Source organism: Meles meles, chromosome 4, assembly GCF_922984935.1.
Source record: "Meles meles chromosome 4, mMelMel3.1 paternal haplotype, whole genome shotgun sequence".
Classification (NCBI taxonomy): domain Eukaryota; kingdom Metazoa; phylum Chordata; class Mammalia; order Carnivora; family Mustelidae; genus Meles; species Meles meles.
In genome coordinates this window covers 11,293,709-11,315,298 of record NC_060069.1, presented here as the reverse complement: position 1 = coordinate 11,315,298, position 21,590 = coordinate 11,293,709, and the positions used below count along the sequence as shown (strand labels likewise).

General features: G+C 43.8%; 1 protein-coding gene across 8 annotated transcripts in view; it reads left to right on the top strand.

Moving 5' to 3' along the window:
* The window catches only part of HACL1 (2-hydroxyacyl-CoA lyase 1), a 31,567-nt gene extending 27,843 nt beyond the window's left edge, over positions 1-3,724 (top strand). For all 8 annotated transcript variants that reach the window (XM_046003368.1, XM_046003366.1, XM_046003369.1 and 5 more), the window contains 2 exons: positions 301-487; positions 3,487-3,724. In XM_046003368.1, coding sequence (XP_045859324.1) covers positions 301-487; positions 3,487-3,519 — 220 coding nt within the window. In that variant the 3' untranslated portion in view covers positions 3,520-3,724. The remainder of the gene's footprint in view (positions 1-300; positions 488-3,486) is intronic.
* The last annotated feature ends 17,866 nt before the right edge of the window (positions 3,725-21,590 follow it).

Below are 21,590 nucleotides of genomic sequence, written 5' to 3'. Positions count from 1 at the left end.
CAGTTGAGCTTCTGACTCTTTGGTTTTGGCTCAGGTCATGATCTTGGGGTCCTGGGATTGAGACCCACATCAGGCTCTGTGCTCAGTGGGAATTGTACTTGAGGATTCTCTCTCTCTCCCTCTCCTTCGCCTCCTCCCCACCAAAACAGATAATCTTTAAAAAATATATATAGAAGGTTCAGTGTATTGGTATCTTTGTTTAAGTGTTGGACATAAAAGTATGCCTTTGAGTTCCGCCTAAACGTTTCCACAAATTATTTCAAAAATGACTTTTTTTCTATTGACTTATTAATTTTTTAGGGTTCCTCCAGTCTGTCTTCTGCCAAACGCACATTATGAACAGGTTATGACTGCATTTGGAGGCAAAGGATATTTTGTACAAACACCAGAAGAGCTCCAAAAATCACTGAAGCAGAGCTTGGCAGAGACAACTAAACCTTCTCTTCTCAATATCATGATTGAGCCACAAGCCACACGGAAAGCCCAGGTAAATTCAGTTGCTAAGCAGAAATCAGAAATGCATCTCCCCTCCTATTGCCAGAAGTATCTAGCAAATAGAACACTCTTTTCACAGTTCTTTCTAAACTCTGAGTTTGGCACTTTCTAAACATTGTGTTTGGCACTTCCTTGTGTTTTTTTCAATTAATATTTGTTGAGATATGTGTTAGGTGTGTTGGGTTACTTGTTAAGAATAGTGTGATGAGGGGCTCCTGGGTGGCTCAGTGGGCTAAAGCCTCTGCCTTCGGCTCAGGTCATGATCCAAGGTCCTAGGATCGAGCCCCACATCGGGCTCTCTGCCCAGTGGGGAGCCTGCTTCCTCCTCTCTCTGCCTACTTGTGATCTCTCTGTGTCAAATAAATAAATAAAATCTTAAAAAAAAAGAATAGCGTGATGAGCAAACCCAGACTCAGTCCTCATCTGGTGGAGCTTAGACACCAGTAGGGGAGAGGAACAGCCTCGTCACCTCACAACTGAACACATAACAACAGAGTGAAGCAGTTGTTCTGAAGGAAGGCATCCAGTTCTGAACAAATACACTACCAAGGAAGCTGATTTATTTTGGGGTCACAGGGGAAATCTCTGGGAAACTGGCACTTAAACTGAGATCCGAAATAGAAGTAGGACAGTCTCAAGCAAAGAGGGTAGGGAAGATATGTGCAAAGGTTCTTTGGCAGCAAGGAGCATGACAAGTCTGAGCAACTGAAAGAAGGCCATAGGGGCTGGAAGGCAGAATGTGAAGGAAGCACAGTGAGAGGCTGAGACCATAATAGAAAGATATGTACTGTTACATTCAAAACTGGTTACTTTGGCCTCCATAGCAAAGCTGTAGTGTAGATTATAGCAGTAAAATAAAGGACAGGGTGTGTAGCATGATCCTTTCCCATCCCAGATTAAGCTGCTTTTCGTACTAAGTCTTGTGCTCTGATCCTGGTCCTGCCACTTCCCCTCTCTTCTACACCTGTCTTCCATGCTTACTTGTGTATCAGTCACTGTTTTCAGAGCAGATCATTTTTTTAAGAAGTGTCTGTCTTGTTTCTTTATACATATATATGCTGCAATATCTTTTTCTTTCTTTTTTTTTTTAAGATTTTATTTATTTATTTGAGAGAAAGAACTTGAGCGGGGAGGAGGGGCAGGAGAGTTAAAAGCAGACTCCCCACTGAGCAGGGAGTCCAATGTGGGACTTGATCACAGGACCCTGAGATCATGACCTGAGCCAAAGTTAGATGCTTAACTGACTGAGCCACCCAGGTACCCATCTTTTACTTTTTTGAATAAGGTAGTAGACCGGTAGGCAAATGGATGCCTGGACAATCAATTAAATGTAAATTAACCAATTTGGAAACTATAAAAGAAATAAAAATCTACTAAAATTCTTTCCCTAGATATCAGATATCAGAGGGGTGCTTGGATGGCTCACTTGGTTAAGCGTCTGACTCTTGGTTTCGGCTCAGGTTATGATCTGAGGATCCTAAGATTGAGCCCTGTGTAAGGCTCTGTGTTTAACGGGGAGTCTGCTTCTCTCCCTCTATCTCTGCCCCTCCCCCTGCTCATGTGTACTCTCTCTCAAAAAAATAAGTCTTAAGAAAAAGAAACCCAGATATCAGAGACTTTGTGAAAGGAACAGAACAGAACAAAAAATAGCCAGAAAACAATGAACAAAATGACAATAAGTATGTATTTATTTGTAATTCCCTTACCGTAAATAGACTAAGTGCTCCAATCAGGAGTGGCTGAGTGAGTAAGAAAACAAGACCCATCTAGATGCTGTCTGCCGCAGACTCACCTCAGATGTAAGGACACACAGTCTGGGAGTGAAGGGATGGAAAAAGATATTCCATGCAAGTGGAAACCAAAAGAAAGCTGGAATAGCTATATTTATATCAGACAAAGTAGACTTTAAAACAGGTATCGTACTAAGAGACAAGGACACTGCAGAGTGATAAAGGGGTTAATGCAAAAAGAAGGTATGACATTTGTAAATATTTATGCACACAACAGGAGCACCTAAATGTATAAAGCAAATATTAACAGGCCTAAAGGGAGAAATAGCACTACAATAATAGGGAATTAAAATAGGGGATTTTAATACACCACTTATATCAATGGATAGATCATCCAGACAGAAAATCAATAAGGAAACATTGGCTTTAAATGACACATTAGACCAAATGGATTTAACAGCTATATTCAGAACACACACACACACACACACACACACACACACACGACAGTCTTGAGACCGTGTTAGTCACAGAAAAGACCTAATGAATTGTCTACCTCCCTGCTAGTGAATTCACGTTTCTAATGATCTGCTTCTAATGATCTATTCTCCAAGTTCTCTATGAATTTGGGGGCTATTGCTGGAAAAATACAAGTTCTTGTCTCCTCTTTTTTAACTCCATAAGGATTATTCTTGTATTTCTTCAATCTATCATTTCAACATTATTTATCCTCATTTCAGTAAATTCCACATATATTATAGTTTCCAAGCTGTTCATTTTCATTGTCTCTGTGTCCATCTGCCATTTGTTTTTGGTTTGCAGTATAGGGCAGGCTGGCTGCTTCCTGTGACAGTATCGAGACGACCTGATTCTCTGCAGTCGCCGTGTCCAGGCCACCTGTGTAGGACGGTGTTAGTCCTGGGAAAGGCTTCTGTGCACTGCTCTTCTTAACCAGGTTCTTGGATTTGGGAGCTTGCCCTCTTTGGCCTTCCTTCATCTCCTTTCTTCTTTTGGGTTTACTTCTGGTTCTTCCCAATTCTATTGTTTGTGCCCTGATTCCTGTTAATAGTTGTTTTGTAGGACAAGACAGCAAGGTTCACTCTGAATTTTTAGCTTCCTTTTGGGAAAAGCACAAGACCAAAGACAAACCTAAATGTGGACATAATGGACTTTCAGATTTTAGAACAAGGAAAACAGTGAGGATATAGTTTGAGAAAATGAATTCTTTTAACTGAGTGTTTGTTGTCTTTTCTTTTTCTAGGATTTTCACTGGCTGACCCGCTCTAATATGTAAATAAAGATGCCAGGGAGTGCTCTGGAGGAGTTTTCTCTTTCTTATAAGATGGAATGTTATTTTCCACAGCAAAATTACTAAAATGTCAAAAATTACTATGATCCATATACACGATGGAGTATCATGCCTCCATCAGAAAGGATGAATACCCAACTTTTGTAGCAACATGGATGGGACTGGAAGAGATTATGCTGAGTGAAATAAGTCAAGCAGAGAGAGTCAAGTATCATATGGTTTCACTTACTTGTGGAGCATAACAGATGACATGGAGGACATGGGGAGATGGAGAGGAGAGGGAGTTGAGGGTAATTGGAAGGGGAGGTGAACCATGAGAGACTATGGACTCTGAAAAATAAGCTGAGGGTCTTGAAGGGGCGGGGGGGTGGGAGGTTGGGGGAACCAGGTGGTGGGTAATAGGGAGGGCACGTATTGCATGGAGCACTGGGTGTGATGCAAAAACAATGAATACTGTTATGCTGAAAAGAAAAAAAATTACTGTACAAAGAAAAATGAAAAAACATTTCTAAATGACATTTTATGGCAAAAGAATTGACTAAAAACAGAAAAAGTTGCAAGTATTCTACCACAGAGATAATCCATTTACAGATGAAAGGTGGAAGAGGGTTTTATGAAATAAAAGCATTGTAACTGCCTAACTGCTGAGTTACACATCAGTATTCTTTTACATAAATCCATTCTTTTTTTTTTTTAAGATTTTATTTATTTATTTGACAGAGCGAGATCACAAATAGAGAGGCAGGCAGAGAGAGAGAGAAGGAAGCAGGCTCCCGCTGAGCAAAGAGCCCGACACGGGACTCAATCTCAGGACCCTGAGATCACGACCCGAGCCGAAGGCAGCGGCTTAACCCACTGAGCCACCCAGGCGCCCACATAAATCCATTCTTAAAGTCACATTTTTAAATATAATTTGTTTAAAGATGTTGTTTATTAGACAGCAGAAGAAGGGGGAGGGGCAAAGGAAGAGGGAGAAGCAGATTGTCTGCTGAGCAGGGAGCCCAGCAAGAGGTTCAGTCCCAGGACCCTGAGATCATGACTTGAGGTAAAAATGGAGAATTGGATGTTTAATCAACTGAGCCACCCATGTGCCCCAAAGTCACGTGCGTTTTTAAAAAACATCTGAGAAAAATTTCTCAAGGATTTTCTAATGTAGAGGTATGTTCAGTAAGTTGGAGTACATAGGCTATTTCTACTTAACAGTTTATCTGCTGATCACTTCGTACCAAATTGGGGTTTTGTTTGTTTTGTTTTTCCAGAAAGAACTTACTGAGCTAAAGGAGAAGTCATACCATACCCAAACTAATAATTTCAGGGTATCTTTGGATAATAGACCTTAGTTTGTTTGTACCACATTGAGATCAACAGAGTTAACAGCCTTAATTTTTAAAGAACTACTTTTTTTTTTAAGATTTTATTTATTTATTTAACACAGAGAGAGACACACACACAACAAGAGAGGGAACACAAGCAGGAGGAGTGGGAGAGGGGGAAGCAGGCTTCCCGCTGAGCAGGGAGCCTGATGCAGGGCTCCATCCCAGGATCCTGAGATCATGACCTGAGGCCCAGGCACACGCTTAATGACTGAGCCACCCAGGTGCCCCTTAAAGAACTCTTATAACTAAGAAAAATATGAATGTACTAGTAGAAGAATGAGCAAAGGGCTTGAGTGTATAGTTAACAGAAAAAAATACAATTTAAATGAGTATAAGTAAATAGGAAGGAGTATGAATAAATGTTAACATGTAAGTTAGACTAAAAAGCTTTATTTTTGCTTACCCACTTAGCAAAGCGCTTTTACAATTATGGTTCTCAGAGAGGGTGTCGGTAAAATGAAGATGACATTGGAATGCTGTGGCGGAAGTTGAAACTGGTAAATTTTCAGAGAGTGATTTCAGCAGTGTTTGTATTTGGAATCTTAAAAATGTTCATACGCCCTGACTCTTGATTCAGTGAGCCTATTTGGAGACTGTATCCTAAAGACATAGTAAAATAGTCAAAAATTTATAAACGAAGCCATTCATCATAGTGTAGGAACAGTGGCAGTGTTTAATAGGAGACATTGCTTACATATATTATGATCTGTTGACCTGCTAAAATAAAAATTGTGCTAAAGAGTATGTGTAAATGGAGGAATCATCACAGTATAATACTAGTGAAAAGGACAAGCTGCAGAATGGATGGACACAGGTCAGGGTGTCCTATACAGGTCAGGGACACCTATACGCTTGCACACGTATCCACACAGAAGAAAAAAGATGGGGACAGCAAAACCAAGATTTTAACATCCTTGGTGATGGAATTATAGGCAATTTTTATTTCTATTTTTTCCTTCTTTTACAAAATTTTAAAACTAATCATGTAATTTTTATTAGACATTATTTTAAAAGAATATTAGAAACGGAAAAGTATTTTCAGGGTCTTTCTTATTATCTGCAATTTTATATGAATTGGAGCACAGGACTTTATCTCAAAGTTCAGCAGGTTTGCGTCATATGCATCAGACTTGTCTCCATTGGCTACGTAGGGGCATAAGTGACTTCTGCAGAGTAGACTCCAGCTCTGAGGTGTCAGTCCAGGAGATACTTGCGGGGAGCTGTGGTTTTATGCAGCGAGCCCCTGCAATTGGGCCCAGGCAGCAGATACTTTTTTTTTTTTAATCTATTTGACATAGAAAGGCTATGAGACGGGGAGTAGAGGGAGAGGGTTCGAAGCAGGCTCTCCACTGAGCAGAGAGCCCGATGTGGGGCTCAATCCGAGGACCCCAGGGCCATGACCTGAGCCGAAGGCAGAGGCTTAACTGACTGAGCCGCCCAGGCGCCCCAGCCGCAGATGCTCTTCTGTACTTCTGAGGTACACACCAGAGAGCCTGGGCTGCGTAAAAGCATAGAGCATATCAAGAGGAGTGTTGAGAGTGGGTAGATCCTATAAACCTCATCAGCGTCCTACTCCGCCCATGGACAGTTGCCTCTGGCGGCCAAGTGCAATACAGGATTCTGCTGCAAAAGAAGTGTGGAAGCTCTGATGAATCATCGTGAATTGAACTATATAAATCTAACTACCAGATATAGTTTGGGGGAAACGCTTGCTCCCTAGCCATATCTAGCTCAAGAGGGGAAGAAAATAACGTGTTAGTAGACTATCCAGCAGAGGTCAGTCTGAGCATTTGAAGACCAGATTAATTTAGGAGCCCTCTGATCACACTGTCCATTGACTGCTTATTTTGTAAAAGTAGTCTAGAAATTAGTCTCCTTTTAACAGTTTTCCCTGGGGTGCCTGGGGGGCTCAGTCAGTTAAGTGACTTCAGCTCAGGTCACGCATGATCTTAGGGTCTTAGCCACAGTGAGCTCTGGCTCGGTGGGGAGTCTGCTTGTCCCTCTCCCTCTGTGCCTCCGCATGTGGATGCGTGCTCTCTCTCAAATAATTTGATCAATTAGTTCATTAAATCTTGAAAAAGAAAATAGAATTTTCCCTTAGAAGGATAAGGTGTTGAAGAAGTACTTCTAAGATGAATCTATTGGTTGATAATCAAACTTACTTTGATAAAACATTTTTGCACTCCCTAGTCTAATAATTAACACTTAGGGGTCCCTGGGTGGCTCAGTTGGTTGAGTGTCTGATTTTGGTTTCATGCTCAGGGTCGTGAGATCAAGCCCTGCGTTGGACTTCTGGCTCAGTGGGGAGTCTGTTCTCCCTCTCCCTCTGCCCCTCTGCTTTTGCTTCCTCCTTTTTTAAAAAAGTTTATTTATTTAAGTAATCTCTACACCCAGTGTGGGGCTCAAACTCATGACCCCAAGAACAAGAGTCCTATGCTCTTCCAACTGAGCCAGCCAGGTGCCCCAATTTTAGGTCTTTATACAGCCACCTGTTCTGCAAGTGTTCACTAAATAATAGTTGGATGAGAATTCATGATGGTTGGAAATAGCTCCGTGGATATTTTCTGTGGTTATTTAACACTTCGGCGTTTGAAGTAGCTCAGCATATTATGTGAAGTGAGTCTCTTTTCCTTGGGGAAAAAAATCTCACCTCTGTTACAAAGCAACAGTAGGACTATTGCACATCAAAGGAAAATGAAAATATGGAACCCAGCGATGTTTTTGTTCCTTTACTGTTTGCAGCCACTTGGCTAGGCAATGGGGAAGTAGTGCGTTCCTATGAAGAGTGCCTCATGACTGAAACAAATGGAACTTAGAGTGACTAGGTTAGCGTTTCATATGAATATATTAAGAAAGGTGGAAACTAGCTAAATTCCAGATGGGAATTATGACCAAGAAACCCTGATCAAACGGACTCTGCTGACTGGAGAGTGAAAGGTTACAGAAGTCAGAATCATCTGTTGATTCCTGGTTCCATTTGCTGCTGCTAATCTGAATAATGGAGTAATGTGGATAGAGGAAATTGAAGATCCTATTAATTCCTCCTGTAGATAAGGTGCAAATAAAAGTATACCTTCCTTGGATTCAGATTTGACAAGCAGTGCCGTCTACACCACTGGTTTTCACTGGATTGTCTTAGATCTTTCCTCCCTTCCAAGGCCTTTTCCAGGAGAGAGGCTAGCCAGTCAGTGAACCCATAGTAAATCCAGGTTGAGTGCTTACTCCAGTTAGGGAGCAGAGAAAGGCACACCCAGAAACCCCTGGATCTCCAGTTTCAAAGTTTAGGGAAGTACTTTAAATTTTGACTCAGGCCTGGAAATCACAGAGATGGCATTATCCACAATTTTGTTCTTTGTATCAGTGGTCACTAGAATAATCTGTGTGGTCTATGGAATGGTTAACCTACAGCCATGTGGCTCATGGCCCTGGTCCCAGCATGTTGCTGGGAATTGCCCTTTTCCCTCCACTGAGGAAGGTGGGCTCAGGAAATCAGATTCGGTTTCACCTTAGCCTGAGTTTTGCTCACGCTGTTTCTACTACAGGGCCCTGTGTATACCTACCGATTTTTGCCAGATGAAATCAGCTGTATCTTTCAAGGTCTAGCGCAAAAGACATCTCTTCCATGGAAATGCCCTTCCTCCCTGCACTCCTACAGCACCCTGTGGTGCCTCTGTCACTACTCAGAATGTTCACAGTAAATTCCCATTGTTCTCCCCCACTCAGCTGAGTGTCTGTGTACCCAGATGTCACCCAACCCTCGTCTTCCGAGGCATATTCCCTCTTGCTCCTTTTTGACAGGCTCCTCTGTGAGTTCTGAAGACTCTACCTCCACAGGGCATACAGCAATATAAACATCTTGGAGAGGAGGTGACCCACGGTGGGGTTTATATCACAAAAGCTGCAACGACGAGCCTCCCAACCAGGACACACGGTGGGTACAGCAACTGCCAAGGCTCGGAAGCCCAGCCCTGATGCCTGGATATTAGCTAAGCCCAACGGTTCTTAGAGCAGTGTGGGAGAGGGTGGTCGGGGCCACGAGGCCCTGACACGACTGAATTAGCTTCCACCCTGGCAAAATGGAGGATAAAATTGAGTTGAATTACTAAAAATAAATATTTCTTTCACACTTGGGTGCTTTGAACTGAAATTTATACCCACTATGTTCATAAAGCCATTTCATAATCCAGTGCTATCCCTGCCTCCCCCTACCCTTCACCAGCCACTCTAGCTCTCTCCACACTGCCCTACCTAGGTTATCATTTTTCAGAATTTTCATGGTTTTCTTCACTTGATTATTTTTGCATATTAACTTCACTAGCACATACACACACAAATCCACAGTGTGCTTTAAAACACAGTGTACTGGGGGGCGCCTGGGTGGCTCAGTGGTTTAAGCTGCTGCCTTCGACTCAGGTCATGATCTCAGGGTCTTGGGATCGAGTCCCACATCTGGCTCTCTGCTCAGCAGGGAGCCTGCTTCCCTCTCACTCTCTCTGTCTGCCTCTCTGCCTACTTATGATCTCTCTCTGTCAAATAAATAAATAAAATCTTTAAAAAAAAATAAAAAAAAAATAAAACACAGTGTACTGGGACACCTGGGTGGCTCAGTTGGTTGGGCGGCTGCCTTCGCCTTGGGTCGTGGTCCCGGCGTCCTGGGATCGAGTCCCACATTGGGCTCCTTGCTTGGCGGGGGGCCTGCCTCTCCCTCTGCCACTCTGTCTGCCTGTGCTCACTCTCTCTGACAAATAAAATCTTTTTAATAAATAAATAAAATACAGTGTACTAATAGAAAAAGTTGACTCAGGCCAACGGATCAGGAGATAATTATCTTGAGAAGATAGCTTCTTTTTTTTTTTTTTAAATATTTATTTATTTGACAGAGATGACAAGTAGGCAGAGAGAGGAGGAAGCAGGCTCCCCGCTGAGCAGAGACCCCCCCAATGCGGGGCTCGATCCCAGGACCCTGGGATCATGACCTGAGCCAAAGGCAGAGGCTTTAATCCACTGAGCCTCCCAGGTGCCCCAAGAAGATAGCTTCTTACTCACAGTTCCTAAAAGGAGAATGCCACACCATTTCAGAAGACACTGAGGTTGGTGTCAGGTGTAGAGAGAAAGGGAACAAGCAGGCTGAAGCCTTTATTGTGGTCTCCTAGGGAAGAAAGAGGTGAGGCACAGTAAACAGGTTTAGGACGGGCCGGTTTGAATAATTTCCAAGGGCTCTGGGGTGTAGGGGCAGCCCTGGTTATCTGGTGCTGGTTCTGGGGTGATGAGGGCAGGAGCATAGGGGAGTGTGAGAGTCCCTACAGACTGTGATAGGGAGGAGGGAGTCTGGGCTCCCAGTTGGTTGGTTTGCGAATGAAAGGAAAGCTAACCTGGGAGGGGCAGTCTCTGGAGGCTCCTGGTGTCAAAGCATCAGAACTACAGAGAACAGAAAGGCACAGCTAATAACGGAGTGGCATTAAATCACTATATGAAGCTTGTTCATATGATATTCGGAGAATTGAATTTTAAAGTGTTGTTTCTATTCAATGCTAAGGTATCTTTGGATTTTGGAAAATGTTTTGTTTGATTGGTTTTTTTGGTCCCTCAGTGAAGTTTTAATGTTTTCATCATATTAACCCTGCCCAATTTTTGTTAATTTTGTTCCTAGACACTAATCTGTTTTGTGCTATTGTAAATTCTATATTTATAGTGAGTTACTGTTTGCATGTTTTGTGTATTAATTTCATACCTTAATGAATTCTCTTAAGTCTCTTCTTTCTTTCATAGAGAACTAACTGAAGGTTACTAGAGCGGAAGGGTGATGGTGGGGGGTGGGTAGGAGCAGGGAGGGGGTGAAATAGGGGATAGGGATTAAGGAGGGAACTTGTCCTATTAAGCACCAGTTGCTGAATGGAATTGTTAGATCGCTATATGGTACACCTGAAACTAAGATAACACTACGTTAACTAATGAATTAAAAATAAACTTAACAAATAATAATTAGTTTAGAAAAGAAACACCTCTTCTTCCTCTCTTTTGTCTGGTGCTTTGCTGATGCTTCCAGAACAATGCAAAATGATACTGGTGACTGTGGTTATGCACCACTTTCATTCTAGGTGTTTTAGAATCAGCATAGATATGGCTTATCTCCTTTCTTTTTGCAGGAGGAGCAAAAGATGACAAGAAAATCTCCCTATGAGGAGTTACTGAGGATGCAGGGTTTGAACCCCCAAAGGATATAAAGTCGGAAAAGAATCCCCAGCCTTTCCATGTTAGTCCTTATGCTTGTGGACACCTGCAATAAAAGGTAACTTCTTGGCAAATGACTTGGGGCTAGTTGGGGTGCTAGTCAATCATTTGTCGCCTAGGCTGTCTTCCTTCACAGCACCAATACCAGTGACAAGGGCAAACATACCGAGAAACCTGTTCCTCTCTAGTCTTCACCTTCACAACCTCAGACCACGTGCCCCCAGAAGAGTCAGGAGAGGCTGACCTCCTTTCCCCCCACAGTGATGTGTATATGCTTGGGGGAACCAGTGGGGAGGGGCTTTGCGTGGGATCAAACACATCGAAGATTTTACTCAGGGGACCACCCTTGTGAGAGTAAACAGGGAAGGAACAGGAAAAGGCTGGGGGAGCCATCAGACTGTTGGGCAGACCTGACCCTGGGAAGGGAGGGAGGGAGAGGGAAGGCTGGGCGCAAGCATCCTGATGCCTGCAGTCTGAGGAACATGTGGCAAAGCTTCTATTACCGTCCGAGGTCTCCCAGGAACAGGCCCCCTTCGTACCAGCCTGGGCACAGACATTGGAGAGGAGTGGGCCCGTGCCTGGGAGATGCGGCCTTGGCTCAGATCAGGGATGGATTTCGGAGAGCAGCAGCTGGGCATCTTGGCCATTGGCCCCTCACGGCTACCACAGGCACTTCTGGAGATCTCTTTGCTGCTGCCTTTAGACTGTTTGGGCTTAAAAATGGGGAGACCAAGTCTGTTCAGAGGGGCTTAAAATCCAAGGATCAGATCCAAGTCCGTCCGCAGCTTGTTTTCAGCTTGAGGCCTCAGCTGTCCCTCTTGGAAGAGTATGATGAGCCCGAGGTTCTATCCTAGCTCTGCATCGGTGGTTATACACTCTAAGTATCAGTTTCCTCATCTCTATCATGGGGATAATAGAATGCCTGACTCATAGCGTTTTCTGGAGCATATACTGTTTATAGGAATGCATAGCACAGAAACCTGGCAAAATGTTTCCTGACAGCTGTCAGCCCCCTCCCTTCACTCCCTCTTCCTGCTTCAGGCACCCAACACTCAAGAACAAAGGGTCAGGAAAAAGCTAGCTTTGTCCCTCTGTGGAATCTTCTGGTAGGAGAAGTCCCCTCGTCTGTATAGTTACCGTGTGCTTTGGACAGCTGGGGAACTGACTGTGGTCAACGTGGATTTTGGCTGTTTCCTTCCACACCTCAGCACAGGCCTAGGCTGTCAGTGTAAACTCAGGAAAAGGCACATTCATTTGAGCCAAACTAAATTAACCAGAACAGTCGGTGGCCGGGAAGTCACGTGCTGCTTTCCCAAACCAAATAGAAATTATTTTTAGATTATTCACTGTTTGGTATTATCCATGCCACAGCTCCCTCCTATTAGGGCACATCAGAGAAAATTGGCGTCAGCCAATTAATGGATATTTTGCAAGCCATCTGTCAGTCTTGGGCCTGTGTTCTCATTTGTGCAAAGAGTGGTTGAAACTGACCAGCGGTTCTCAATCCTAGCAGCACATGGAAATCACCTGTGGGGGGGGGGTCCTTAAAATTCTTGAATCCTAGGCCACGCTCTGGCCCAATTACGTCAGAATCTCTAGGATGGAGCCAGGCAGCAGCAGTCCCTCGGGTAATCCCAGTGCGCAGTGCAGCTTGAGAACCAGTGCAAGAGGGTTTCAGAACTTCCTCCATCTCTAGTTCCACAGATATGACCTTGAAGAGGTACAGTCTGCTTCTAATTTAATTCATAAAATAGGAATTCTGAGTGAATATGCCAGCAGTTTTGTAATTTTTTATATTTTAAAATTCGCTGCTCACCATCACCTTCCTCTTTGGCATCTTGGTCTGTCCATGTTTAAATTCATTCCCTACGTAAATTTTGGTTTACTTCGTGCATCTAATGTAATGTCTTATTTTCACCTATTAGTATGTTTGTGGCAAGAATGTATTTCACAGAATTGGTTAACTTTTATTACTCTATAATAGAAATCAGCTGCTGAGCTTGACTTTTTTTTTTTTAAGATTTTAGTTACTTGTCAGGGAGAGAGGGTGTGCACACACACAAGCAGAGGGAGCAGCAGCTGGAGGACCCTAGGATCATGACGTGAACCGAAGGCAGAAGCTTAACCCGACTGAGCCACCCAGGTGCCCCTATGTATTTATTTTTAAAGATTTTATTTATTTGAGGGCAAGAGAGAGAGTGAGCACAAGCAGCGGGGAGGAGTAGAGGGAAAGGGAAAAACAGGCTCTCCACTGAGCAGAGAGCCCAACATGGGACTCGATCTCAGGACTCCGGGATCATGACCTCAGCAATAATAACATGTGGACCATGTGCAACTGAGGCTACTCCTCAAATTCCTGGCAACGCGGTCCTCAACAGAACAGGAGATAGTTTTCATAGGACCAGCAGACAAAAGGACACATGAGAGACTTGGGCGCAGGGGTGTTTGAAAATGGCTTCTCACTAGCTCTGTTAATTAGTACAACTTGATTCTTCTTTAAACCATTGTATGGTAAACACTTTACATTCATTATTTTTTAAAAGCAATATTCCATTCTAAATAAAAATGGACCACTGGCTGGCCAGAGAAAGAGGTGACCAAAAAAAAAAACCAAACAAAGAAACAATGGTATATATGGCCAATGTCAGAGAAGTTGCTGCTTCTGTTCTCTTCTATGATTTTTGTGGTTTCAGGTCTCTAATCCATTTTGAGTTCATTTTTGTGTAGGTATGGTGTAAGAGAGTGGTCCCATTTCATTCTTTTGCATGTTGTTGTCCAGTTTTTCTAGAACCATTTGTTGAAGAGATTATCTTCCCCCATTGTATATTCTTGCCTTCTTTGTCATAGATTAATTTGAACATCGAATCTTGGGTCCGTTTCTGGGTTTTCCACCTATTCCATGGATCGATGTGTCTGTTTTTGTACCAGTGCCGTACGTTTTTGATGACTGCAGCTTTGTAGTGTATCTTGAAATCGGGAATTGTTCTACCTCCAGTTCTGTTCTTCTTTCTTGAGATTGCTTTGGCTTTTTGGGGTCTTTTGTGGTTCCATACAAATTTTAGTTTTGTTCTTTAAAAAAATCCTGTTGGTATTTTGGTAGGGTTCGCATTGAATCTGTAGATTGCCTTGAGTAGTATGGACCTTTTAACAATATTAATTCTTCCAAACCATGAGTATGGAATGTCTTTCCATTTGTTTGTGTCTTCTTCAATTTCTTTTATCAGTGTTTTATAGTTGTCAGAGTCTGGGTCTTTCCCCTCTTTGGTTAAGTTTATTCTTTCTGGTGCAATTGTAAATGGAGTTGTTTTCATAATTTTCTGTTGCATCATTATAGAAATGCTGCCAGTTTCTGGGAACGTATTACTTTCTTTTTCCTTTTTCTCTCAATGGATTTATAATTGCACACTGCGACTAACAAGTTTGAGCTATCTGAATATGAACCATTACAGCTTTCTTTGACAGTGTGACTCAACTTAGGCAAATAGGGTTGAAGATGATCCAGAGAAAAGTAGAAAAAACTGGCTATTTATGGAGCCAACTACTAATAGAAATGGAAATGCTTGTAGCATATGTTCTTTCCAGGAATCTCCCAGACTGACTGAAATAGGGCAAGAATAAAGATGGAAAATTATTTTAGAAGATCATTTGCATATTGGATGCTACGACTTATTGGTTGCCTTGAGTATGTGGAATTCCTAATTCAAGAACTGCTCAGTTTTAAAAATGGACTTCAAACTGAGATGTAAGGGGGGAATTGTAAAAGAAATTTGGGTCAAAAAAAAAAGTCATGAGATGTATTTTTAAACTGTCTTCAATTCAAAATATATCTTTGAATTTGCAAACCACAGACCTCTTCCAGAGATTTCTGCATTGATAAAGTGAAATATAATTACAAACTGGAAAGTGAAAATATGGTTAGATATGTTTTTAGGGTAGATGTACTATTTAAAGGGAGGGGAGGGACATGGAGAAGACGAGACAAGAAGAACACTGCTACAAATTAGAATTCTCTAGGGAAGTTATACATTTGTCCAAAATTCCCTGCTGAAATGGTCATCTGGATAATTACACCCCAATAATTCGATCACTGTGAATACACTCATTTTGCTGACTGAACCCTTGGGCCAGTGCTTCTTAAAGTGTGGTCCATGGACCAGCAGCCACAGGACCTTGAGATACAAGAATTGCAAATCCCACCCAACATCCAAGACATTCTGAGTTCGAAACAGAAATCCGTGTTCTGACAAACCCTCTGGGTGATCTGGTTACTAAAGTTAGACCTGTTTACTACAGATTCGTAAGTTTTTAGTTTTAGGCATCCAAGAGAGGAAATTTGGCCCATTTTCCTCCTGCCTAGGTGCGTGTGGACTTCTAGCCTCCAGATGTGTGCGAAAATGCATTTGTTGCTGAAGCCGCCCAGTCTGTGGTCGCATGTTACAGTAGCTCTAGCGAACAAATACCCCGGGGTCATGCGTTTCCAGGCAGCATATGGAGAATCACAGACGGTGATCGAGAGAAGATCAGCGTCGTCCTCTCTGAAGACGGTTTCTAGAGGTTGGTGGCATTGATTTCCCAAAGCCAGACGAGGGCGGAGCGAGGTGTTCAGGTACCGCGTGGTATCACTGACACGGGAGGGGTCTAGCATATCATGGAGAGAGCCTGCGGGAGGCAGATGGGAGCCGAGGCACTCACGGAGCCACCGATCAGAGGGCTCTCCGGAGCCTCACGTTTAAAGGTCAGACTCTGTGCCAGCTGTTTTACATGTGTCATTTCAGTCACAGCTAACTCCCCTGCAGCTGCGCAAACTCACCGTTCCCTTGGCAAGAAGCAAGTCTGTTCCCAGACATGACAAAGGACATCTTGATCCAGTCAGAATTACTCTTCAGGTTTTATTTTTTTTTTTAAAGATTTTATTTATTTATTTGACAGAGAGAGAGATCACAAGTAGGCAGAGAGGCAGGCAGAGAGAGAGGAGGAAGCAGGCTCCCCGCAGAGCAGAGAGCCCGATGCGGGGCTCGATCCCAGGACCCTGAGATCATGACCCGAGCCCAAGGCAGACACTTAACTGACTGAGCCGCCCAGGCGCCCCACTCTTCAGGTTTTAGACCCGCTGTAGCACCGTTTATCTGTCTTGTGCGCACGGTGCTAACCAATTCATTAACGTGTTCAGCACTTTGAAGACCAGCTGTGTATCTGAGTTCACACTTAGGGGAATAAAGGGATGAAGCAGTCATGAGCCTTGGCTCAAGGAGTTAGTAATTCACTCAAAATATAGCAAAGTAACATGTTACAAGACTGAATACATAGACCAGACCCACACTTACGTCTGTATATATACTTACACATGAAGTGTTCTTATTTCTGAAGAGTTTAGATTGCTCCTGTTAGATGAACCATGAGAGACGGTGGACTCTGAGAAACAAACTGAGGGTTTTGGACCGGAGTGGGGTGGACGGATGGGTGAGCCCGGTGGTGGGTATTAAGAGGCACCTGTCGCCTGGAGCACCAGGTGTGGTGCAGAAACAATGAATCTTGGCACACTAAAAAAATAAAATTAAAAAAAAAAAGTATCACCAATACTCCAGAAACCCCTGCATATCCCCTTCAAGCCTTACTCCTCCCACAAGGGTAATCACTGTCCTGCTTCTATTAGCATGGCATAGTTTTGCCTATTTTAATACTTTATATAAATAAAAGGATACATTATACACTTAAAAAAAAAAGATTGTTCCTGTTATGTGGCAAGGCATTGTATAAAGCATTTTAGAAGTAGTGTATCAAATCCATGCTGTTGAAGAGGAGACCTCTCTCCCTACACTTCCACCCTGGGCCACTGTCTTGTAAGTTTCTGTCCCCATGCCCTCCAGAAGGAAAGGGGTTACCAGTCTGATTAGTCAGAACCCAGGACATGAATTGGGTCATTTTGCCCGTGAGCAGGGTCCCTCTAAAAGATCAGCTTTGTGGCAGATTCGCCAGTCTTTTTCCTGCACATGGGGTCAGAGGCTTCCTAGGGGCTGCTTATCTAGGTCTGGCCTCTGTCCCATCTTCCTTCCCCTATTTCTGCAGGGTGGGCAGCAGACGCCCAAAGAAGGCGGGTCATCTTCATTCTTTTTGGCAAAGAAACAGGCAATCTTCTGTGGCTTGTAGGCCTAGCCAACATCTTCCGACTCAGCCTTTGCAAGACTCTGCTTTGGTTGGTTACCACAATTAATTAAATGTTCCTGGGGCTCTTAGGTGGCTCAGGTGGTTGAGCTTCCAGCTCTTGATCTCAGCTCAGGTCTTGATCTCAGGGTCACAAGTTCAAGCCCAACACTGGGCTCCATGCTGCATGTGACACCTACTTAAAAAAAAAAAATAGGGGCGCCTGGGTGGCTCAATGGGTTAGGCCGCTGTCTTCGGCTCAGGTCATGATCTCAGGGTCCTGGGATCGAGCCCCGCATCAGGCTCTCTGCTCAGCAGGGAGCCTGCTTCCCTCTCTCTCTCTCTGCCTGCCTCTCTGCCTACTTGAAGGCAAAGAGAACAGGGAATGTTCTCTCTCTTGAACTCCTGAAGAGTTTCCCCATAGTGAGTGGCAGAACCATGACTTGAACCAGCTACTGTCTGACTTTAAACCATAGCTCTTGCCACCACGCATACTGCCAAGAATGAAAATCAAAGACCGCACTAGGGAAACTCCCCAGCTGGGGGAGCCCCGGGAGGGGGGACGACACATTCCTCCTGGCAAGCTCTTAATGGAAAGGAAACACTTGTACTTGGCAGAACTGGGAGCATTTGGACATGAAGGAGTGGGAGCACGGCCTTCCAGGAGGAAAGAAACACAGGTATTCTGAAATAAGCTGTCAGGCCAGGGAGGACACAAGGCAAACCGTCCCTGCCAGCAATTCCCAGCATGAGCAGGAGCTGGAATGCTCCTGTAAAATATTCCGCAGTCAGGTCACTGCCCAGTCGTTCACATTTGGAAGTGATCTTCTGCTATTCCAGGCTGCCAGAGCCTGCCTGTGTCTACCACCCAGGCTCAGCTTGTATTGTTTCCCTCTGAGGACTCTGGCCCATAATGGTCCATGTTCATGCCCACTCTGAGCCCTGGGCTGGAGCAGTTGCCCTGGCCTGCCTCTTTCATCCCTGAAGTGTTTGGACCGGGTGCTAACTAGTGCGGTGTGAAGAACCCAGGATTTGGGGTATGTGGCCAACTTTGTGCTTTAGCTCTGTGGCCTTGGGCAGGTGACCTAACTGCCCTATCAGCCCCTGTTTCTTTATGGAACACAGTGATAGTAGCACCTACCTCATGGGGTTGCTGTGAGGCTTCACGAAAATAACATATGTACTAGTATAATAGATGCTTAGTGAACAGGGGCTCAAATTGGTATTTCCATTCCTTATGGTCAGAATTACCTCCAACTCTTTCACGAATCCCTCCTGAGAACTAATTTCAAGACTCTTCCTTCCCTCCTTCATTTCTTTACCTTTTTCCACCCTTCATGGAAGCCTGCTTGATTGATTATATCTTTCCATTATTCTCCCTTACATTGAATACCCCTGGACTTCTATATGTTTCTTGTCTGTCTTGAGACTCCCACGAGACTGTAGGTCCCTGAGGGCAAGAAATTTTACATTTGATTTGCACTGAATCCCCAAATCCTGGGTCTTTGCCTGGGGCACAGTAGGAACTGAGTAAATATTTGTTGAATGAATGAATGAATGCTCTGACCTTCCACTCATCTTCCCGAATCCTTCTTTTTCTGTTTCCATCTTCTCCAGTTTAGCCTTGTGCCTCCACTTCCAGAGGACACAGGACGTTTTATGAAAATGGTGCAGTTATGTTCAGTAACTGTGTGTCAGGAAACAGGTAATCATGTAATCCATAACCGGGTGGGAAATTTTTCTCTCTAGTGCTTAAAAAAACCTCACCTCTTCTTATTCTAGATTGTATAGGTAAACATTTGGCCTTGCAGACAAACCTTCCTTTGTTGTTATTTTTAAAGCACTTTAAGACTGTGGCCCCTAGTTTGTGCTTGTTCCATTTTAGCCTTCAGGACAGAGAACTTCCTGGTTACAGGAACATGGACCCCAAAGAAGCATGTGTATACTCTCCTCTCTGTCATAGCTCATTGTTTCCTAAGAGTCTGTGATTCTAAAACACTCCTCAGTAGCTTCCAAGTATTGTTCTTCTTGGCCAAGATCTCCCTTCCCAGAATGCAATTGGAGGATGTGTCATTATACGTGACATGGGCAGTGCCCTTTCCCACCCTTTACTTCAGAGCCTGGATCATAATGGGCCTATCAGTGTGTTAGGAATGGTCCTGTTCTAGGACCTTGCCATACAACACAGCCATGTGCCCTTGACCTCTCCCTCTGGCTGTACAGACACCAAATCATTTGAAAATGCTGCTTCGTTGGGCACCTGGGTGGCTCAGTCTGTTAAGCACCCGACTCTTGGTTTTGGCTCAGGACATGAACTCAGAATCATGAGATCGAGCCCTGCCTTGGCTCTGTGCTAAGATTCTCGCTCCTTCTGCCCCTCCCCCCAACTTGGCCCACGTGCACATGCACTCTCTCTCTCAAAAAAGAAAAAATACTTTGTCTTTACCATGGACCAAACCAAATTGTGAGGTGGCCCTTCCTCTGTACTCCATCCAATCTCGGAATATAAGAGGAACCGCTGTCTCTAGGTGGGATTGTTGTAGAGGTGATGTGATGGGGCAGTGCGGTTGAGGTAAGGGGAAGGCAGTGGGGTTGGGGTGGTAATTTTCTTCCAATAAATACATAAAAATAGAATTTTGCAATGAATACGTGGTAAATACAAATAGCAATCAACTAGGAACATGCATTTGGACTGGCTAGAAGAGAATGTCAACTAAATTTTCTGGAATTCACCCTAGCAGAAATTTGGGGCAAACTCAACCCACCTTCAAGAATGGGGCTAAGGTTTATTATGACCTTTGGTGGCTTAACAATTATTTTGAAGGGCCACCTGGGTGACTTAGTCGGTTAAGTGTCTGCCTTTGGCCCAGGTCATTATCCATGGTCCTGGGGATCAGGCCCCACATCAGGCTCCCTGCTCAACAAGGAGCCTGCTTCTCCCTCTCTCACTGCAGCTCCCCCTGCTGGTACTTTCGAAGTCTCGCTCTTTCTCATATACATACATAAATAAAATCTTTAAAAAAAATTATTTTGGGGCGCCTGGGTGGCTCAGTGGGTTAAAGCCTCTGTCTTCGGCTCAGGTCATGATCCCGGGGTCCTGGGATTGAGCCCCGCATCTGCTCAGCAGGAAGCCTGCTTCCTCCTCTCTCTCTGCCTGCGTCTCTGCCTACTTGTGATCTCTGTCTGTCAAATGAATAATATTTCTATGATTCTTGAAATAAGCAACATCAGGAAACTGGCTTTGCTTGGGAATCAGGATGTTTCCCCTTCTTACAGGTTCAGTTCAATGCTCCTCAGCTGTCGTAAGCCATTTGGGGATCTCCTCTGAAGTCTCCAGCCCTCTCTCACTTCCTGCCATAAAAGCTTTCCTGTCTCCTTACCAAGAATGTGGGTCTTCCCTCTTCAGAGCTGAACGATTCTTGAACTCCTACCATTCTGAGGTCCGGTTTCAGGTAAAGACAAGTTTGACTGACATTCCCTTTTAGAGCAAGTCCAGACCTGGGAGCACTGACGGCATCTGGGTATGTGTACCAACATGAGGGCTCAAGGCCAGTCTTGCCGGTCTTCACTCCACCTACCAATGACCTGATACCTGCTGCTATTCTCAGAGCCTCACATAAGCCTGTTTCCTTATCTGTAAAATGGGAATTATAAATATAGTTACACTTCTTCCATCATGAAAAATCAAGGGGGAGAAATGATAAAAAGGATTTTATAAAAAATCTAGCCCAACATAGTTTAGCACATCAGTAACGTGCTTGCTGTATAAAACATAGATAAAAAGGGGAAATCAAATAATAGGAATTAAATAAAAATGGGTTTGAGAGTCAAATACTTTTCTAGGCAAAAACAAAGTTAGTAGGTTTCTTTACCACAGAACTTCCCAATGGCTTTAGTATATACTCTAAGTTCCCAAGAGAAACATAAAATAAACAGTGTTTCTCAATTTATGTGAACTCCTCTGCTTTTTAAAAAAGTGAGTGTCTCTTACAATGTGTGTACCTCAAGCACAGTTTGGGAAACACTGAATTGGGTAAGATTATTGTTGCCGTTATTGTGATTGCATCCAGGTGGTTCCAGGCCAGCTCAGTGCAAATCTCTTCCCTGAAAGTGAGCATGACCAAGCTCTGTGCCCTGGAGATGGAACCACAGGCTCAAGGCCCGGGTGCGTCTAATTGGTCTCATTAGACTTCCTGCTAGCTCTTCTGGTTCTCTGGTGGGTCTTCCCATTGCATCCCGAGCTCCATGGGTTCTGGCTCTGATTTCAGCTTGAGTTGCCAGGAGCCAGGGAGCTTGTGAGGAGGGATT